The sequence below is a fragment of the Pholcus phalangioides genome, unplaced genomic scaffold (assembly GCF_987345545.1).
Source record: "Pholcus phalangioides strain wild (caught in Gottingen) unplaced genomic scaffold, Ppha-v1.0 ptg000011l_1, whole genome shotgun sequence".
Taxonomy (NCBI): Eukaryota; Metazoa; Arthropoda; class Arachnida; order Araneae; family Pholcidae; genus Pholcus; species Pholcus phalangioides.
In genome coordinates this window covers 13,341,672-13,362,289 of record NW_028301604.1, presented here as the reverse complement: position 1 = coordinate 13,362,289, position 20,618 = coordinate 13,341,672, and the positions used below count along the sequence as shown (strand labels likewise).

Below are 20,618 nucleotides of genomic sequence, written 5' to 3'. Positions count from 1 at the left end.
GAAATCAAAATGGCTACATATGATAAAAGTGGTTTTAGTATGAAGTAAGTATTTTTTCACACTGCTGTTTTTAATGAACAACAATTTATCAAAAAATATAAGTAGGAAGATAGAATCGTCTAGTCCGAATTTGGCCTGTACTGTTTTTATCTTATTCCTTCTCCTACAAGAACATCCATCCGGGACAAGATTCTGTTCTGACAGTGACATGCAATTGCAGCTGTTACAATATGGCGATGACAGGGACATGATAACTTTGAATTTGAAATGGAAAAGTTGTTCGTTTTATCTGTTAAATGTCTAATTGGGAAAATTATGTTGAAAAAAACAGTTTATATATATATATACATACACACACACACAGTAAATATCCTATATTCATTGGTTATATTTTGACATGTGTCTCTTTTTTATAGTCAGATATGAGACTCTTTTTGGATTAGTTCTCACAAAAAAACCGAAATCAAGACAGAATTAATAAGAAAAATGATAACGTCCAAAAAACAAGACAGAGTATGGGTGTGTAAGTGAAAGGTTTTTGGTGGTACACAGGAGTAAAGATTAGTGCATGACACAGGACAATATTGAGGAGAGGGAAAAGCAACTTAAGTTAACTATTGATGGATTAATCCCTCAACAATGCATCTTCCCGTTACATCGTCGCCAGCTACTAGGGGGACTCGCTATCTTACACCCGCAACGAGTTCGCCTTGACTGGAACAGCAACGAGCTCCTTGAAGATAGGACGATGCCGGGGGTTTGGATATGGGAGAAATGCCCCGACGACAAAGAGTAATGAGCCTTGACGAGCGATAGGCCTAATCAGACTCGTAACATGCACGCACACGCAAGCGAGCGCACGCACGCACGCATTCCCCACTTCTGACACTATTTCCACGGCAAAGTTGGCCGCGATCAGTGGAAAAGGTGATTTACAGCCATCAAGAAAGACTAGCATGGTCTCAGAAGTCGTGTGTGCAGCAGCTACTTCATTCCCAATGTAGATGTTTAAATAAATTATGGTCCAAATGTCGTCTTTATGTGTGTGAGTGGAATAAACACGTAACATATTTAATGACATTAGAGAAGAGATAAAAGAAAGATATATACGTACACCCTCACCTTCGATATGGCAAGAGGAAAAATTGCCATTCTCATACAGCTAGGTGAGAAGACTCAAGCTAGGGGATATGTTTTTTACTTGTCTCTTTTCTAAACCTTTTTGTTTCCAGTAATTTTTTTTCTCCCCATCCTCGGCAACAAACGAAATTCATTCAGTTTGACGTGGTGTCAGAATACATTTGAATAATTGACGAGACAGCGAGTAAGATACCGTTGGGAATTCACTTGTCGAGAGAAGCTCGGCTTCAACCTTAAAGACATGATCATACTTTTATTTCTACCGTCTTTCACATATTAACTGCTTCAATGGGAGCCTTTACTGACTCGTAAAGAATGTGAATTTCCGCGGAATTTTCCTAGAAAAACCGCTGACAGAAGCCTTTTTTTAAAAAAAAAATAGAAACCATTTTTGTTTACTCTTTTTCTTTAATGTACTCATATTGATTTTTTAAGGTACTTTTACAGGTGCGGAACGTTTTAATATTTCATAATATTTACGCTAATAGTTAAAGGAATCCCATGAATAAAATCCTTCTGGAAAATTGGATATCTTGTCGTGTAAGGAAAGTGCACTTATTAGGATGTTTAAAAAGTGAATATATCCGATTTTGAGAGAGTGGCCACGGTTTGGGATATATCATATAGTACAAGATACCAGATGTTTTTGTAGCAAATACGAACATCGCCCATGGATGACAAGAGATATATTTACAGGTATATACGAGCTGACAACCAAAGTGAGAACCCGTGTGTGATTAGTTATGGTAACAAAGAAGGAAAAATAGTGGGAGAAAAAAAAAAACAACAATATATCAGACACAAGGTAGTAAGTAATGCGAGGGCGATGAAAATAAATATTCGGGCTGGTGTTTTTCCCGGGGACACACACTACTTATGTATATCCCTTCATTCCCAGAACGGTCATCAGACACGCAAGAAAAAGGATCTACTACGGAATAATAAAAAAATGAAGATTTCTACTACTAACCTTTTCCTTCAGCAAAGAATATTTTAAAAAAAGTTACCATTTGTTTTTTTTTTCTTTTTTACCCCTCACTCCGAAAACTTCAAGAAGCTGTTATTAGCCCACTTCACTAATGATATTCTCGGGCTTTATGGTGAGTTAGGAACGACAAGAAAATATGACATGTTTTGACTGAGGGCTGTATTCACTGGGCGGCACCTTTATTAACATTTTTTGCTTATTTTATCTTTTAACAATTTTTTTTCATTACAACTACAGAGAAAAACTCATAAAATGACACAAAGGGGAAAATACATGCAAGAGACTACAGAATATGTGTGAGGCTGGAGTCTTGACCATAAAACCCAAAAATAAAAAAAATAAAAAAACCATTTTTTTTAAATAGTACTTCCTGATAAAGTGGCTGAATTTTTTTTCTTTCGAATTCTTTTTTTTTTAAGGAATTTCACTTTTAAGAAAATAACACACAATTGACGTATCAAATTAATTTGGTATTCTAAAACTTTAGAATCATACGAAAGAATCACGACAAAAATAATTAAATTCCAAATACATTTTGTAACTATGCGTCAAAAATAAAAGCAAATTGGAAGAAAAATTTCAAATGCATGTGTGACGAAAACTTTTAAAATTAGTTTCTGTTTCTATTTTTTTTTAGATATGCTAAAAACTGCGCAACTTCTTGCTGAAAATTGTATGCAATTACTGGATTATCGTCGATTGACAAGTCGAATAAAAAAAATTGTTGCATACTTGAAATAATTCGAATATATCCATTTTATTCCGACCTTTATTTCCTCTTTTAAATGCCTGAAACATTTATTTCTGGAATAAAAAAGCCAGGGAAGTGAAAACAGCAAAACGAGATTAATTTTCTATTTGTCCGTTGATACGAATTTTTCAACAAAAACCAATCGATAGACCTCCATTCCCTTCACCAGAATTATTTGTTAATTTGATGTTTCAAAAAATTCTAGGAATTCGCTGAATTCCTCCGAGATTCGATGGGAATAAATTGACAACGTGCTGAAAAATTTGCCATTGTTGCTTTCGTTTTATTTCTTGAATCAGTCAATAGATGGAGCTGCGAAGTTCTCTCTGGTCTTACGTGTTTTTGTTCATCTTGCTCAGATAGTATTTTATATCATGCAGTACATAGTTGACAAAAACACTACATTTACCGTTTCTCAATTTATAGCACGAAATACGTAAGAAAAATGACCGGAGAGGGAGAGAGACTGCTCTTGCTATACATATGATGAGAACATGGTTCCCACTCTGACCCAGAGGGGATTTAAGCGGTTGACGATACTATGCTGGAAAAACCTTTTGCTATAGAAATACGATCGCTGTTGATTTACAGAAAATGTTTGATGGAACGTTTGAGTTTGACAGTTAAAATTCGTGCGTGTGCCCAAAGTTCTTGACCGGATTGATATAGTTTATTTGCTGTATGCTAAATAACTATCGAAGCTACATTGGGATTTGACGTTGAAGAAATGCCTGCTGCGAATGTTATCCTGTATGGCAAGCACTCTTGTTGCCTGAAAGATATCTTTCGTTCGTCTTCTCTCTATTATGCATCTCCTCCTGATTTCAAGTAAGGAAAGGGAGGAAGAGATCTTAACCATTAGTAAGTTTCTAGAATCCCTGCGAGCGTATTTTCAAATTTCAACTGCAAAGCAACTGGAAATAAAGACACGGGGCGTTGGTAGAGATCGGGTCAGCACCGGATTTCACTTAAGCAGGCAATCAGGATATGGTGGGAGATGAGTGTCCGAGGATGGCATTTTCTATGTGTGCGTGGGGAAAGGATGCGTAAGGGTACCGCGAATGGCCAGAAGGGGTGTTACCATGGAGATGTGCTTCTGACGTAGCATAGCAAACATACCATCCCTTGACCAGTCGCTCTCTCTCTTCCAGTCACGCCTTCCCCCTGCAACGACCATCTTCCTTTCACCCTTTCCTATGGTGGACCTTGGCATAGAGGAAAGAGAGTTGAGCTATGCAAAAGGGATGCATGCGTGCTAGAGGGGGCTAAAACGAACCGATCGCCATTTACATACGTCAATATCAATACGAGAACTGCGCACTACGCAAATAGAGGTTGCCTCGGCATGGCTCGGAGAAGAGAAGAGATGGAAAGAGACTCCTATTCTTATCATTCTTGCAGAAGGCGGGGCATTTCCTAGAGAGGAAACTTACTGCACGCGAACATCATCGAAAACCTGTAAAGCTATACTGTCGCCTGTTTCACGAACGCCCAGTTAGTCTTGTCCAGATGTAGGTGCTGGTTAGTGACTGCTCTTGACCATCACAAGGAAAGGAAGAGTAATAGTTGGAACATTTTCTGATACCTCGCACCCTTCTCTATCTGCTGCCGCAGATGCCAGTAGAATGTAGGAAAAAATGTTGTCGAATGCAATAAAAACAGGGAAATTATATAATTTTAGGAAAGAAACATCTTCAAAAAATACTAGGTCTACTATTAACAGAGGGCTTCATAAAATGCCCAAAAGCGGCATTATTTAAATGTTAAATTTAATTTTAAACAACAGATGGGAAGCTTTTTAAACAAGTGTTAACAGTTTCAGTAGTTCAATCGCGTAGTAATATCTGTTGAGAATAACATAATTGTCGGTCACTCATGACTCACCGATAAAAAAAAATGGTTGTAATATTAATCTTAACACTAAAATGTTGTTAACAAAGCCTCCTCTTCAGTTGGATTTTCAACAAAATTAAAAAAATAAAACATTCACCAATCGACACCATAACATCTATATCGTTTAGAGCATTGCTTACTCGTATCTATCAAACAGAAAACGAAACATTCGCAATGATCGTCAATCTGAAATCTTTATTGAAGAAGAATCCTTCCCATTTAATATTATGGCATGAGCAAAGAACTTCTATGTTTTAACACGAGAAATTAGACGAATACTTTTATGTTTTGGTCCCGCTTAGTTTTATAGTAATGTAATTACAGCTATACCGCCACTCGGAATACGCACTTTTCTGTGAAAAATACACATTCAAACATATTCACGGATCATTGCTGAGATTATAACGATTATTGTGCCATAATCAAGTAAAAATTATTTAGGTGATCAAATAAAACATTCCACAAAAGTACGCTGATTTTTGTGAAGCTACGGTACTGAAGGGGAGCTGGATGTTTATAGTCACTATAGCAGAGTTTCCAAACTACTCTGTTTTGTCACCTTTTTCTTTAGTAATTTCTAATCTCATCGTCTCTCCTTAAATTAAGGCAACTCATAATGTCATATATTATAATCAGGGCACGGATGTTATTGGCTTCCTTACCATAGGCATACAGAGGATTTGTTCAGGTGGGGGGAGGGGGTCTCGTTTTTCGTTGCAGAAAACCCTATTATGCCATTCTCCCCATTAAGCTAGTCATGACCTTCACATGTAGCAGCAGAGCCCCCCGGCCAGGTTCTTCACGGGCCTCTCAATAGTGAATTTCTTGTGAAAAACAAAAATGATAAGAATCGTTTCAGGCCTCCCAAGCCAGAGACTTGTCAGCCCCACCTTCGTGTGGGCCACAACGCCAGTGTTCTTAACCGATTCATGAATTATAACTAGTTTATCAGAAAAAAATGTTATTTTTTGATGAAATGTTAAAGAGAGAGGAGAGAGATAAAAAAAAAACTTGAGAAAAAATGTACATAATGATTTTCATGCTGCCAAAACTTTCTCTTTCGACATTCGAATATGCCCGATTTTTCAAGAAAATTTTGTTTTATTATTTTGATGGCATTCTTTTTTTTTCAATTTGGAAGGCATATTTCAAGATTTTTTTGGGAAACAACATCCAGGCGTTGATTATAACATAGCTTCTGCCGACCCCCCGAACTAGTCCATCGCTTCCCAGGGAGCGATATTGCCCACTTTGAGAAACACTGCTGTACAGTGATTTCAAAATAGAATATTAAGGCATTACAACATATACTAAGGACAAGATTGGCAGTCATGTGACAAGTAAGCTTTCATGAAGATCTTAACTTTTTTCTCATTTAAATACGTTTACAGGAGTCACTGCTAGATTTTAGACTAACTGACTAATATTTATATGTATTCGTACTCACAAAATTGTACTCCGTCTTAACCGAATCACACTTGATTGCTTATCGTCTCGGTCCCACCCACCTAGTCCGTTACTTGAGGGTGTTTCTGTATCGTAAATGAGTCAATGAATCAGACGACTAAATCGATCAAAAAATGCAGGGGGGGGGGGGGTTAAAGGAATCATTTTATATGTTTCAAGTTATTAGAAAATATCAGGATCTGTAGATAAAAATATATTTGTTTTCGATGACACAGCTTCCGAAACGAAAAAAAAGGAAATACAAAACTCTACCGGAGAAAGTGAAAGTATCTCTACAAATATTGATTTAGTTGAAAATATGTCGCGAAGGAACTTACACGTTCTAGCTATTCCCTTACAAAAAGCGAAATATCACTGAAAAGAGTGCACATAGCTAAGTTTTAAGAAACAAAATCGAAAAGAATCGATTTTTTCAATTTTTTTCATAAGTGGCTGGTTAATCGTTCATCATCGGAACGTTATTACACGAACTAGTTTCACGATTAGACCTATATCTAAAGTTAGAGTATGATTTCAACTTCCTATGCAATCATATTATGAAAAATGTATGATAAACTTACCTGGGGGCACATCTTGCACTGGTACTTCCTGCCGGTGCCATTGGTGGCCACCCCGGCTGGGGCCCCGGGCCCCTTGGTCACGGCGCTAATTGGTTGGGGCACCACCAACATGGACCCGCTCGAACTCGGTGTGGACACGGGCGGGCTCCCACTGCTGGTGCTGTTCGCTCTGTTGCCGTGGCCACCGTATAGACCGTGCATCTGGGAGGAGTCCATGGCACCACCACCTCCTCCTCGGCCTTCGTCCAGGCTGCCACCCGGGCCTGCAATTTAAAAAAATATAAATATAATTAAAATAAAAATTCTTCAGCTATTAAATGGTCTTCATCATGAGAACCGTCATGGTAGCTGATGAGCAAGATGTTATGGAAGAGCATCCCTTAAAGGCCATTTAGCTATTTATCACCTAATTTCAATACAGAAACAAATGTACAAAACTGAATGTAAATGTTTTTGAATCTCATTTTTTTTACATTTAATAATAATAATAATGGTGTTGCGAAAGAGTTGAATGGGGGAAAAACAACAATAAAAACTCCCAAAAGGCTCATGGTGTGATTTTGATCATATTTTACCGCTGAAATTTTGATTCCTATTTAATTATCAGCTTTTTTCAGATAAGAACAACATAAGATCAAACTTGCTAGATAGATGATATAATTACCCAGGTAAAATTACATGGACGAGACTATACACCATCCGTCCAAATCGAGCCAGTAGTTGTTTGTTTAAAAAGTAAAGTTACTAATGTTTTTTAAGTTGTTACTAATCAAAAACTATCAAAAATTAATGATTCCGTTGATTACTGAGTCCAACAGGATTCGAGAAGAGTTCGTCAACTATCGAACGAAAATACGTCACACGGAACACTTTTAATGGCATAAACTAGAAAACCCCAGCACGACCGTGTAATGACGGGAGGCTTACGTTCAAATGCATCGCCATTACGAAGACGTGAATAAGCGACAGCGTGTTCTGAACGGTTGACTTCACATCCATATTTTTTCAGCCAAAACTGTCTCGCAACGCAATTTTACTGACATTTTCTATTAATTAATATTTTTGCCGTCTGCTTACACCCTTCCAATCTCCGAGATTTTTTTTATTTTTTGCTTTACTCATACGTTTCACCACCCACTCTTGCATCCCTTTGAATTTGAAATGCTTCTTATGCATGCCCAACCACCCTGTACCCACTGAAATAAAGGGTAAGTAAGGATGATGAGAGAGAACTTCTCTTCTGAACCCACCTCGCATCTTCTTGATTATTCAAGGGATGAGTGGGGAGCTTGAAGCTTCTACGCCAAATCCTTTCCTGCTCCCATTCCTCCATTTTCTCATAAAACAAGCTGAGAATCCGGTACTTTGTGAAAAAGAGAGAGCCACTAGTCCGTATTTAAAACTCAGATTTTCAAAAATTAAAAGTAATTAAAAGTAAAGTTAAAACTAGATGACAGGTCGTCATAAAATATTGGAAGTGAAACCCTGGAGATAGAAAAAGGATTGGCAAAAAAAAAATTTTTTTATTTTAAATCCGTTAGAATAAATAGAGCTGATACGACTCGATGCTAGTGTGTGAAGCGTATAAAATACAAGTGGCGAACATCACATCTCACTAATTACACTTCAGGCCAAGGTAAACTGAGCGATAATTTATCTTCTAGATTACGGTAATTGAGGAGGTACCGCATACGACGCCACGCGTTCTGCAGTTCACGCCAAAGGTGCCACTTCGAATCGATGGGTCATAAGTCATTTAAAATGTACTGCTGCCCTGCAATTATAAACCTATCAATCACGCGCGATGGATCTGGGGGCGGCAAAGCTGGTCTATACTAAAGCCTACCGGCAGTGTCTCAGGTAGACCGACGACTACCATGCACCTGTGAGCGAGTTACGAACCTGACGTTTCTCTTGCCGTTTGCACAAGAACAGCCCGTTCCAGTGTTTATTTCAAGAGATGCAGATTGCATTCATTGTGATTGGTTTTTTTTTAAATTTTTTAGGGAATGATAATTATAGCAAAAAAAAAATATATATATATAATACCAATATAGATCTTTTCTTTGAATGAGTATGAATGCATTTTTATGTAGACATTAATGGACTTTTGTTGTTTCATTAACTCGCATACGTACATTTCCACTTGATGCACATGTAAAAAAGATGTAGAGTTTAATATGGCACTCCGGCAGTTTTCAAACGACCGCCCTTCTTTCATCCAAGTGTTTTTAGATTGAGGACATTGCCCTTCACAAGCCTAATTTACAGTTACTTCTTACTCTTAAAGAGTTTAAGGATACGCTACTATTTTTAGGATTCACCTGGTAAGACTCTTGTCTTGTGTTTCTTCCTTCCACCTTTTTGATCATTCATTTCAAGCTCTAGTGCCATGATAACCGACATTAAACAACGTTCTCCTTGACGTCAGATATGTCAAAGAAAACGTAAAAAATTCTCGTTATTCAAACCAAGAGAAAGTCTAGAGTCTAACCTATAGCAAGGGAAATAAATACGCAGCTACTAAAATTCTTAGCTATAGATTATCTCGCCTAACATTACAAGTAGTTTTTATTCGTGATAAAAATCTCGTTTAGATATTCACAAACACGTGTAAATAATATACATACGTATTATTCCCGTGTGAATGCATGAGAAAGCGCTCAATTCTATTGCAATTAACTGTGTATCGGAAAGTCAATAACATAATTGTTTATAGAAGACAAAAAAAATCAGTCTGATTTCTCAAGTTTTTTTTTAAGATAAAAATGTTAATGAGCAACCCAAGAGAGAAATGTCACAGAAAAATCTGAGACCTACAGGAAATCATTAATTGCACAAATATCTCCCCTTTAACTAACAAAGTAAACTTGCCTACGTATTTCATGCGAGTAAACCATACCTCTGAAAAATATGTTTGCATGTTTTTCACCTGCGTATTTAGAGAATATTTTATAGGAGTGCTGGTATGTTTTCAAAATTACAGAAAAAGTGAGAAAAACTTTTTTGGAAGATAAAAACCCTACTACCAGAAAATTGACTTGATGGCAGCGGTGTTAAAGAAATGGTAGGAGGAAGGGGTTTGATGTACGGACCAATAAGACCATAGCTACATTTACTTATGCAAAACATATGTTCTTCACTCGGCGTTCTCTGCATCCCCTACTTCACTAATTATTCCGAATTAACAACGTAGCGGGGTTACAAGAAATTTCCAAGCGCCATCCCAATCACTTGATCCTCCCCTCCACAAACCGTAGTTTTCGTTTCCAATTTTCTTGTGTTTTCTTGTGGATCAGAAAGAACACGATCGTAAAAGAAAACTTAAATAAAAGAAATCTGAAGATGATAAAGAAGAGAGAGAGAGAGAGATCACGAAGTAAAAGAAAAAAAGGGAAAAAATACGAAATTCCAACAAACCAATTGACCCAAGTTCACTTGAAAGTTGGCAGAAAGATAGCGACAGCTATTCATTCACTCCTTCTTCTACCAGTAGTTCCAAACAAGGACGGTGGATCGAAGAATACACACACTCACACTCGAGAACTGAGAAGGATTCCTTCCTGTCCGTGACAATTATCAAAGAACTTAAAATAACACAGGAGAAACACGACAGGCCACAACGAAAAAGACTCGGGCACCAAAAGCTTCAAGAAAAATTGAAAAGACAAGAAGCAAAAAAACATATATGTGAGGAAAAAGGAGATATCTCTCCGACCGACAACCTGATTAGTAGATGAACGGAAGGGAACACAAGAGAGAGAAGAAGCGTTAGGAGCAAATGTTTTCTCAAGGACCGGACCAAGCCTATAACACATCAGAAATAGTCAAATGAAATTAGTTTCAGAACATCATGAGGGAGTTACAAAAACACCGAAAACATTCACACCTGTCTCAGGCATTCAGTACTCGTGAAAGTGAAGCAATGTGTTGCGCTCCACAGTGAAATCATTTACTTTTTCTCCAACTCCAATATAGTGGTATAATCAGGTCTCTGAAAAGTGATAGTTTCTGTTCTTTTAACTTTGCATACACGGGCAATAATTTTAAAATTGAAAACAATATAACATTTCTTTTCATTTTTAACTCCTTATTGAGAAATAGGAACGAATTTGTGAATAAATAATCCAAGAAAAAATTATGTTATACTTGTGACATTTGTTTGAACAAATACAGGATCAAGTATTGTAGCGTGAGGAGAAATCATCTGCCCTTCGAGAAAACCAAAATGTAAAATCCATAAAAGCTGACAGGAAATTGAAAGATGGATATTTACATGGTTCTCAAACCATGCCGCTGACTTTCGTTGAACAGATTATCTAATGTATATTTTACACTGGGTTTCATATGTTGGACTAAGGATATCATAATGATCCTGCCCATAAGTGTATCGGCCATAACGGTTGCAAGAGCTTAACAAGAAAGCGACTAGTACGTACGAGAAACTCGAGCACTTTATTGTCTGATTCGACATGCCGACCTAAAAGCGTGACCACGTCCACCAATTTGCAGACTGTAGTTTGGCATCTATAGCAATTACCTGGATATGTTATAAAGCACCGTGTCTTGATGTTAACGGGAGTTTCCCCTAGCATAAGCTATGGATAGAGGGAACCTCGATTTCTGCCCATTCCCCCTCATTTAGTTGCTGAATGTCAAAGATATAACGTAATGCTCAACAAGAGAATTTCCGTCACCTAATATATTATACAACAATAATTAATTGCAATTATAAGCATTTGTTAGTACGGCGTTCAACACATTTTCACCAATTATGTACTATGGACATCTTAACTCGATGACAAGAAACAAACGATGTTTTGAGTTATAAATCAGAGGCAAATCCAGACGATATTGACTTTTTTTGACCATCAAACATGTTATCATGATTTCGAATTTTATTGTTATTATTATTATGCCCTACACGTATTATATTCAATGTAATCGTTATTAATTATTTTAATTCGAGATCTTTATCGTTCTATCACCGATTTACTGTCTATCGCTTATTTGCTTTATAGATGAAACATAACCAAAAGAAGATAAATTATATATTTCCCAATACGTTCCTGATTTAAAATATCACATATCAGAAGATATAATAATTTTTTTAAGTACGAAAAGAATGGAGATAACTAATTAACTAAGAGGGTTTCTTAATGAAAACTCAGTCTAACTTTTCGAGATACGGTCTTGTATCATCGTTACATTTCGTAAAAAAAGAAAAAAATGTGAATGACGCTAGTGAAGGAAAAAGAAAAAAAAGCTATATAGAAACAACTTTTTATTTTAGTTTTTATTCCAGTGCTTTGGGAATGGTACTTCTTTAATGCACACAAGCATAAAAAAACGAAGAACAAAAGGAATAGGAAAATAGAATTCGTAACGTGCAGTGAGCAAAATAAGAATAAAAAAACCAGAAGCAGTTTCTACGATTGGGAAGCTTATTTCTTCGATTTCTATGAAAACCCGAAGTTCCAGAAGAAGTACAAGAGAGAAAGGATTAACAAACATTGTTAGTTTTAATGTGATAGTAATTAAGTTGCGGGAATGAAGGGTAGTTATCTGAAGAGATTTGTTTCTGATTTGCCTGCTTCTCCTTTTTGAATAACCCCAGCATCTCTTTACATTTCTTTTGTGTTTGACTTATCCCCCCCTCTATTTTTCGTTATATATATTTTTTTGCTTTTTCTGCTCGTTTCTTTTTAGAAGAAAACCGTTGTTTTTCCCGAGGCCCTGTATTCAATAGTACATCTGCGATGAAGTTTTCCCACATAGCTATTGCGGGGTCTGTCAGCGATTTTCAGAGAGCTTTCCTCTGGCTCTAAGTCCGCAGATTTTCTCTAATTAGTGAATATTTGAGGGGATTCCACTAGGGATTAGCGACGGGGGTCTCTCTTCTAGTAGCTCAGTAATTAAGAAGTATGGGCCACATTCAAATAGGAATTAATGATAAACAAAATCAAAGAAACAGAGAGAGAGAGAGAGATAGAGAGCGAGCGCAAACCCTCGCTTTTTCTCTCGTATACCTTATACGCGTTCTACTTTTCCGTCCTCTGGGAGATCTCACATCTTTCTTAAAGTCTTAAAGAAGAGCGATTTCAAAGATATGTTTTTTCCCCTACTTTTTTCTTTTTTTTTCTAATTTAAAAAAAATGTTGGTTATTTCTTTTCTTTCGCTCTTTTACATTTCCAAGTTATTTCATTTTTTTGTTCGGTGTAATTATTCTTTTTTTTCCTAACTGATAGAGAGTTTAGTGCTTCTTAATGAATCTGCAGGGTACCCTTTGGCATAATCCTGAAGTAACAATAACTGTTCCGTGTACTATCTGAAGGGGAATTAAAGGGAAAAAAATTAAGGATTAAAAAATTCTTTCCTTTTAAGAAGTGCGGTATTCAAATCGGCTGATCAGCTTCCATTTCGTTCACGTAGGATTGGATTTTTCACATGCGTTATTTTTTTTAACCACATAAATACTATTTTTTAATTCATATATATAAACGTGTGTATTATTAATCTTCTCTTCTTATATTTTTATTTCCTCTTTTCAAATAGTTTATAGATTACGGTGAATAAAAATCGAGATGGAGCTATAAACCTCAAGTTTATAATTTGCAGACATTATCGAGTGTTGGAAGTAATATTTACCCAAGAAGAATGCTTGTGATACTTTTTGTGTCCCATACTCAGCATTTTGAGTCATGTGTAGTATCGTAAAACACCGAAGATAGAACTGTTTAAATATCGGTCTATGTTTATGTAGTAAGGCTTTTCTAAATTCACAGAAGGTATTGACGAAATATGCTTCGAAATAGGAATTAATCAACATTTACCACCCATAAGGCTCTACGTGCCATCAGGCAATTGAAATTATCATCAACATCATGAGTCTTAAAATCACCGCCATCAATCTACCTATCACCAATATGACTGTTAATTGAAACCGGAGTTAAACAACGAAAAGTCAACGAAACCATTTAGAATATCTTTATTATTAGAAGATATGTTCCGAGAAAATAAAAGATAAGAAAAATCCTACATGAATTAAAAAATTATAGACAAAGAAGAAAGAGGAACCGAATTTAATCAGAAAAATCATAAATCTTTTTCCCATTTCTAGACATTCGTGAAACTCATCACTGGTAACAGAAAGAAATTGATCGAATCCGAACAATCACAACAACATTCGGAACTGTTGCCATTCTTTGCCCGTAAAACATCACTCTCTTTTAATTAGTTGCTGTTAGTTAAAATTGAAACGAACTCTGAAACACCTGCAGGGTTTATAATAATGAAGAAGAGAGTCATTTTTTTATCCTTCCACTTTTCAAGTACTAAGTAATATGTATAGCATGTAGGCAAACCTGCCCCGAGGAAAGCTCTTAAATTTTAAGTAATATTTGCGCAGCACCGAGGAATAGTGGTCAGTGATAATGGAACAATCCTTGTAAGTCATCCATTCGCCGTAGCCCCCAGAAAATGTTCGTTTCTCTTTCTTACTCTTTCTCTCTCCCTACATCTTCTTAATTTTTTTCCTGAGTTCTGTCCTCTTTATTTTTTTTTCTTAGAAGAAGACAGAAACGAAAACAATAGTTTCAAAGACACCGTCGGACAAAAAAATAATAAAAAAATGAAGAAGTGTATATATATATATATATATATATATGTGTGTGTGTGTATGTAAGAGTGTGTTAAAAAAAGACTGCAAAGAATAAGTGAATAGAACAAGGCGCTAGATAAGTAGATAAAAAAAGCAAGACGAAAGAGAAAAAAAAGGACGTCTATGTAAAAAAAACCGCAAACTTTCTCGGTGAATTTGTCGTCTAATTAAAGATTGCCCTCCAGATGTAATAATGGAGCAAATTCTATCGTCACCACGTCGTCCAACTAACTCGTCGTCACCCTCGCTGCTGCTGACTGGCCTTTCTACCCATTCTTCAAGTGAATAAGAAATAAGTGTACTTTGCCGAGAAAAGTTGAGTTTATGCATATTCTTTAATTTACCCTTCTTCTTCGTCCTTCTTTACATTGGGGTTTTCAGAACTGAGGACGAAGACGAGGTGGTAGCAGTGGTGGTGCTGCTGCTTTCTCCTGACGATGTAATTGGCCCTAAGGATGTACGGGCGTGTTTTAACAAATAAAACAAATAATAAATAAATTAAAAGCTTTTCATGACTTCTCCGCCAATGAGAAAACGGAACGCCAATGCGAAAAATTGTTTCTGGTCTCGACTGTTTTGCAGAAGCCAAGGTGAAGGAAGCAGTGGTGCCGTAGGTGGTAAAATAGATGGAGAGAGTCTTACCCGCGATAACAAAACCACCGCTGAAAATGGATATTCTAGAAAGTGGAGGTAGGAAAGCCAACGTAAGAAAACAAGCAAGAACTCGCAACCAATCTACAGAACACAATCCGAAAATAATAAGAAAAAGTTAAACTAATAAGAAGGAATTCAATTAAAGAGATACGCTAAACAATCTCAAGCACACATACGTACGTAACAAATTAATGTTATCGTATAATGAATAATCGTTGTATTAAGTTGATTTTGTTTAAGAGAAATTGAATTGCTAAAAAAAAACATTCATGAAATTAAATGAATATCTAACAAAACCAGGTGTACATCATATATATATACCTCAAACTTTGTCATTTCTCGAAAATGATTTATTCGTTAAAACTTAGTCTTAGTGATTGAAATTTTTGTCAAAAACTTCAACACGACTGCATTTCGAAAATTCTGTCTAAAAAAAAATTCGACGTTTTTCAAATTTTTTTTCTTTTCACAAAATTTCGAGGAGAAATTGCGGGAGTAGCTATTATCTTAAAGACCTCGAGAGACCAAGATTTTTACACACGATACTTGAAATGGAATTTTTTTTATTATTATTATCCGACTCTTTCTTAAAAAAGTACAAACACATATAAGTTTCAAACTTGACATTAATCACTATACAATGTTTACAGCCTTTTTTTTCTATATTCCGAATAAAAAAAATTTTTTCGCATTCGGATTCCTTCTTGTTCTAGGAATCGATTTTTTTCTCCTTCATTTCTTAACGGACGATGTTTCCATTGACGCACTATTACGCATTTAGATGACTTTAGGGATAAGTATCTACAGGTCGGGAAATGATGGTTTCGTTTGTAAATTAATTTTTCAATGCCACCATAACAAGGAGCACGGGATCCACCTTCCCCTTATACAAATATATGTTTTAAGAGAGAGAAAAAAATAAATGATGAACAAGGCAAAAAGGATAACAACCGCTACTTTTTCTTAAGGGATATGATAATGGATACTTTCAAGAAAAAAAATGTCTGATGTATTTTTTTTATATAAAAAAGAGAAAGTAATAATATTCCAAAAGAGAAACTTTTGAATGATTTTTTCTATTTGTCTAAAACTAATTCTCTTTTATTCTGTTTTTTTCCCCTTTCGGCTTTATATTACTTTCCGTTACCATTACAGAGAGAAGAGTTCTCGTATTTAACAAATGACAAAGGGTTAAATTATGCAATCGCGAGCAATTGAAGTTTTAAAAATGTTGCAAATATTTTTCAAGATCTTCTCCCTCAAGAAAATGTTTCTTCTTACTTTTTTTTTATTCTGCTTTCGAAACGGGAAATTATTTACCTGGTGAGGGGTATCAAGCTTTTCTCTCCTCCTCCTTTTGTTTGTAGCGTCATTAAGGGGATCATTTGCAAACGTTTCGGTTTCAAGGATCAATATATTTACACTAACAATTAAATAACTTGTAGCCCAAAGATATTTAGGGTACAGAAAAAAAAATTGTGATATATATTAATGTAACTTCATCGCATTGGAACAAATATTGAGCATGAGATTTCCCCTCTTGTTATTTTTTACTTTTAATATACTATGAAAAAAATATCGTAATTTTGTTATTCACATAGTAAAAAGGCGATTGTCGAATACCGTCATGTATATAGCTTCATTATTATCAAACACAACGATTTTTGATCATCTGAATCGCTCGAAGATGAATTTGTTGACAAGATTGATGGAGAAATAGCTTATCAAAATTTCAATTTTTCCTTGTTTGGATAACAAATGATGGGCTTTGTAGACAATGTAATAGCGAAAGTATCAGACATTCGGATTCGGCTTTCTTTGAACCTCAAACTTCTTAGTACCCTGCAAGCGAAATAATCCTAGAAAAGACGGTAGGTAGATATTTCGTTGGTTGATGCTCGCCACTGCTTTCTCTCGTTATTGGTAATAACGCTCGATTGAATAGTGAATAATTTATGATCTACCCGAAAAGGAACATCCCATAAGTGCCAACGAAATCTGGTTAGGGGATTTGGTCTTTTCCCCATCCTCGTGCGGTAGCGTTTTGGGGTTGGTTCGAGTTTCAATTCCTTTGTTCTACAAACAAGTGGACACTTATCGGCTTAACGAATGATGAAGCTTGTTATAAACTGTGAGTTATTGATGAGAAGTGCCCTTAAAATCGTATTCCATGTTTGTCATTAGAACGGTGAAATCTCGGAATTTTGCCTCTTGGAACATCCAAATCAGTCGTCAAAAATTAAAATGCGATTTATATGATTCGAGCCTTTGAAAAATGAATCATTTGACCTACTCGAGAATATAAAACCACTCGTGAGAGTGAGAGTAATATACACATACATATCGAGAAAGGGAGAGCTAATTTCAAGTTACGTCACTTTAGCTAGACCTCGGTTATAGCGTAAAATAAGAATACAATTTTTCGCTATAAATTCACGTATCCCTAAAGAAAACAAAACTACAAATATTGTATAAAACTTAAATTGAATATTCACTCCCTATTTTTTTTAAATTACAAAAATGAGTTCTAGTATAATGTGGCATATAATAAACTACATCACATTAAACGTGATACTAATAGTCATTGGCGTACGCAAGGGGGGGGGGAGGGTTTGGGGTTCTGACCCCCCCTCAAGCCGAGATTATAGTGTTGTTTACAGGGAAAAATATTGAAACCCCCCTCCTCCTTGAGAAAATTCGAAAATTCTCAGTACGCCTATGCTAATAGTAATTTAATCATGGGTTATTTAAAAAATTCAGTTATTGATATGCAATTAATAAATAATACATCGAATAATAAGCGTCGTAAAAAAAGAATAAAATACAAAGGGTTTTAACAGCTGGCCGATGCGAAGATGAATTTTTGAGAAAAAAAAGAAATTAAACTGCCCTTGCGGAGAATCGAGCCTACGTCCTCTCACTTGCCGGGTGAGCGCCCTAGAACCTGGGTAGTGTCGGCAACTGTGAGCTTTGGCCTGAGTTTCGTCCGACCGTCCATGTACGGTTTCATTCAGTGCACACGAGCTCTAGGGAAAGATTGAGATATTCGTTGCCTTTGTAGTCTAAAGCGCTCACCCGGCAAGTGAGAGGACGTGGGTTCGATTCCCCGCAAGAAAGTTGAATTTTTTGTCTTTTTCCAAAAATTCATCTTCGCATCAGCCAGATGTTAAAAACCTTCGTATGGATCCTCAAAAAATAATAATGTCAGGAAAAGGATAATTGCTAAGCCAACCTTGGAAGATCTTTATACCGATAAATTACAATGCACTAACAAAAAAATCAAATCGTATCACTTCCATCATATGGATTCATCAGAAAAAGACTGAAACGATAGAAAACGCCTTTCGATAGAGTTGTTAAAATAACTTTATTCTTATATATTAAACAAAAAATTACCGATTTGAGAGAAACTAAAACCCGTCTGTTCTCTTTTTTTTAAACTACTTATTATTCAAAAAATACTCATACTTCAAATATTCTGTTACAATTAATATTTTCTTCATTCAGTTCTCAATTCACGATTACAGCCGAAATTATTCTTTACAGCCACAAAAAAAATTCTTAAATATATATATAAGTATTTTTTATTATTATTATTCTTATTATTTAGCCCACAAGGAGGAGACAGAGAGTAAAAGAGATGGTAGAATGGAAGGAAATCTTAAGCGAGGTTAATGTGTAATCAATGAGGGGCCGAGGAATCAATATAACAAATCTGCATTTTAATGATATTCCTTTCTACTGTTTCGCACCCCTTCAGCTAATATCGTTGGATAATTATCGGGATAAAAACATCGATGTAATGATAAAATTGTAATTAACTTTTTTATTTTCCTCAGTCATGCATCAGCCTCCTCCTCCTCCTCCTATACCTTTTATTTTTACTCTGGAGCCCCCCCTCTTTCCACATAAAATCTCTCTCTCTCTCTCTCTCTTGCTTTTCACATACACTCATACATCGACGACGAGTAATGGTTTTTTAAGAGCCACCGCTTCTTCCTCAGAAGTTAACGATAAATTTCTGTTCTTCGCCAACTTTCTCTCTTCTTCTTCTCATTGCTCCGAAACAATTCAAGAGTCGATCCTTTATTTTTGATAGCAGTTGAAACATTTTACTCGCGTAACTGGAAAGGCGGAAGCTCAGTTTCGGTGAGACTTAATTGAGTGAAACTGCATCAGGAAAAAATAAATAAACAAAACAACAACAACAATTCTATCACTTCTCCAGAAAGCTGAAAAATTAAGACATTCTATCCACGGGATCGAATCAGAAAACCGTAAATGAAGTGTCTCAGCTAACTGTTTTATGGATAGAAAAAATAAATGCGGTGAATGTTTGTTTAAAATATGAATAAATGAAATTATTAAACTATTGAAACATAAATAACGTGTGGTGATTAGGCTTTGTCTAATTTAATATTGTTATTCAACTTTTTAAAGGGAAATTTTAGATTTTGTTTTATTAAGGTGAAAAAATTCTGACGCAAAAAAATTAAATTTTAATTATTTAATTTTTTTTGTTTGCATTTAAACTAAGTAGAAATTGCGAAATGACATTGAATTTAAAATATTTTAGCACCGGTGATTGAAGCCAAAAGCGCCAAGTTTTGGCAAGGAAAAGGCGATGTTTTAAAATGACTAAATTGTTACGAAAGAATTGCTTTATAAAACACGTGAAATTGCCTCTTACGGAGAAGATAATAGAGACTCTTGCAACACAAAGAGGAAAGAATTTCGCCCAAAGTGAATAAAACGCCCTCGCGAGGAAACGAGGCTCACTCATCCACTTTATTTCGATGACTTGATTTTACGACAATCTCAGTGCCTTTTACAGGTGCTTGCAAATAACGTAAAAGCGGAATAAGAGAAGGAGGAGTGTTGTTACGACAAGCAAGCAGCCGGAAACACTGTTTCGAAGAGAAACAGTTTAATCTAATTTTGGTTACTTATCATGATAGAAACAGAAAATGTGAATTTCCAGCCGTCGCTTTGGCGAAGGACGGTAGCAGAGCGAGCGGGAGTCGCATGATAATGATGGCGATAGCGGTGGCATATATGTGTGCATGTGTGTCTCTTCCTTTGCATAGTATCGATTACGATTAGGTATACATCGCTAATAAATTTAGTTATCTAGTAAAGCTAGATTGTAACATGAACATACAATTATACGTGTGTTTAGTATATGTGAAACACACAAAACGGGTATATGCCAAATGAAATAAACCAGTGTTGCTTTGATGTACATATTTGGAAGTTTCAATCACATGAGCGCGATGATTTGCGCTCTACCCCTGTTCAGAATTTATTCACCAATACGTACATTTTGGGTATTAAGTGTATAAAACGATCGCTGTACTAATTTTTAATGGGGTTTCATTGTTATGGATTTATTGATTGTTTGATCATTGAAATAGAAAAATACTAAATTATTGACTTTTTAATATGAATATTGAAATGATTGAAAAAAATATCATATTGAGTAACGCTTTTGGATAAACTTCTTA

General features: G+C 35.8%; 1 protein-coding gene across 8 annotated transcripts in view; it reads right to left on the bottom strand.

Moving 5' to 3' along the window:
• LOC149080080 (uncharacterized) overlaps positions 1–20,618 on the bottom strand; it is a 440,318-nt gene that overhangs the window by 117,224 nt on the left and 302,476 nt on the right. For all 8 annotated transcript variants that reach the window (XM_089239054.1, XM_089239050.1, XM_089239049.1 and 5 more), the window contains one exon: positions 6,800–7,062. In XM_089239054.1, the coding sequence (XP_089095180.1) occupies positions 6,800–7,062 (263 nt within the window). The remainder of the gene's footprint in view (positions 1–6,799; positions 7,063–20,618) is intronic.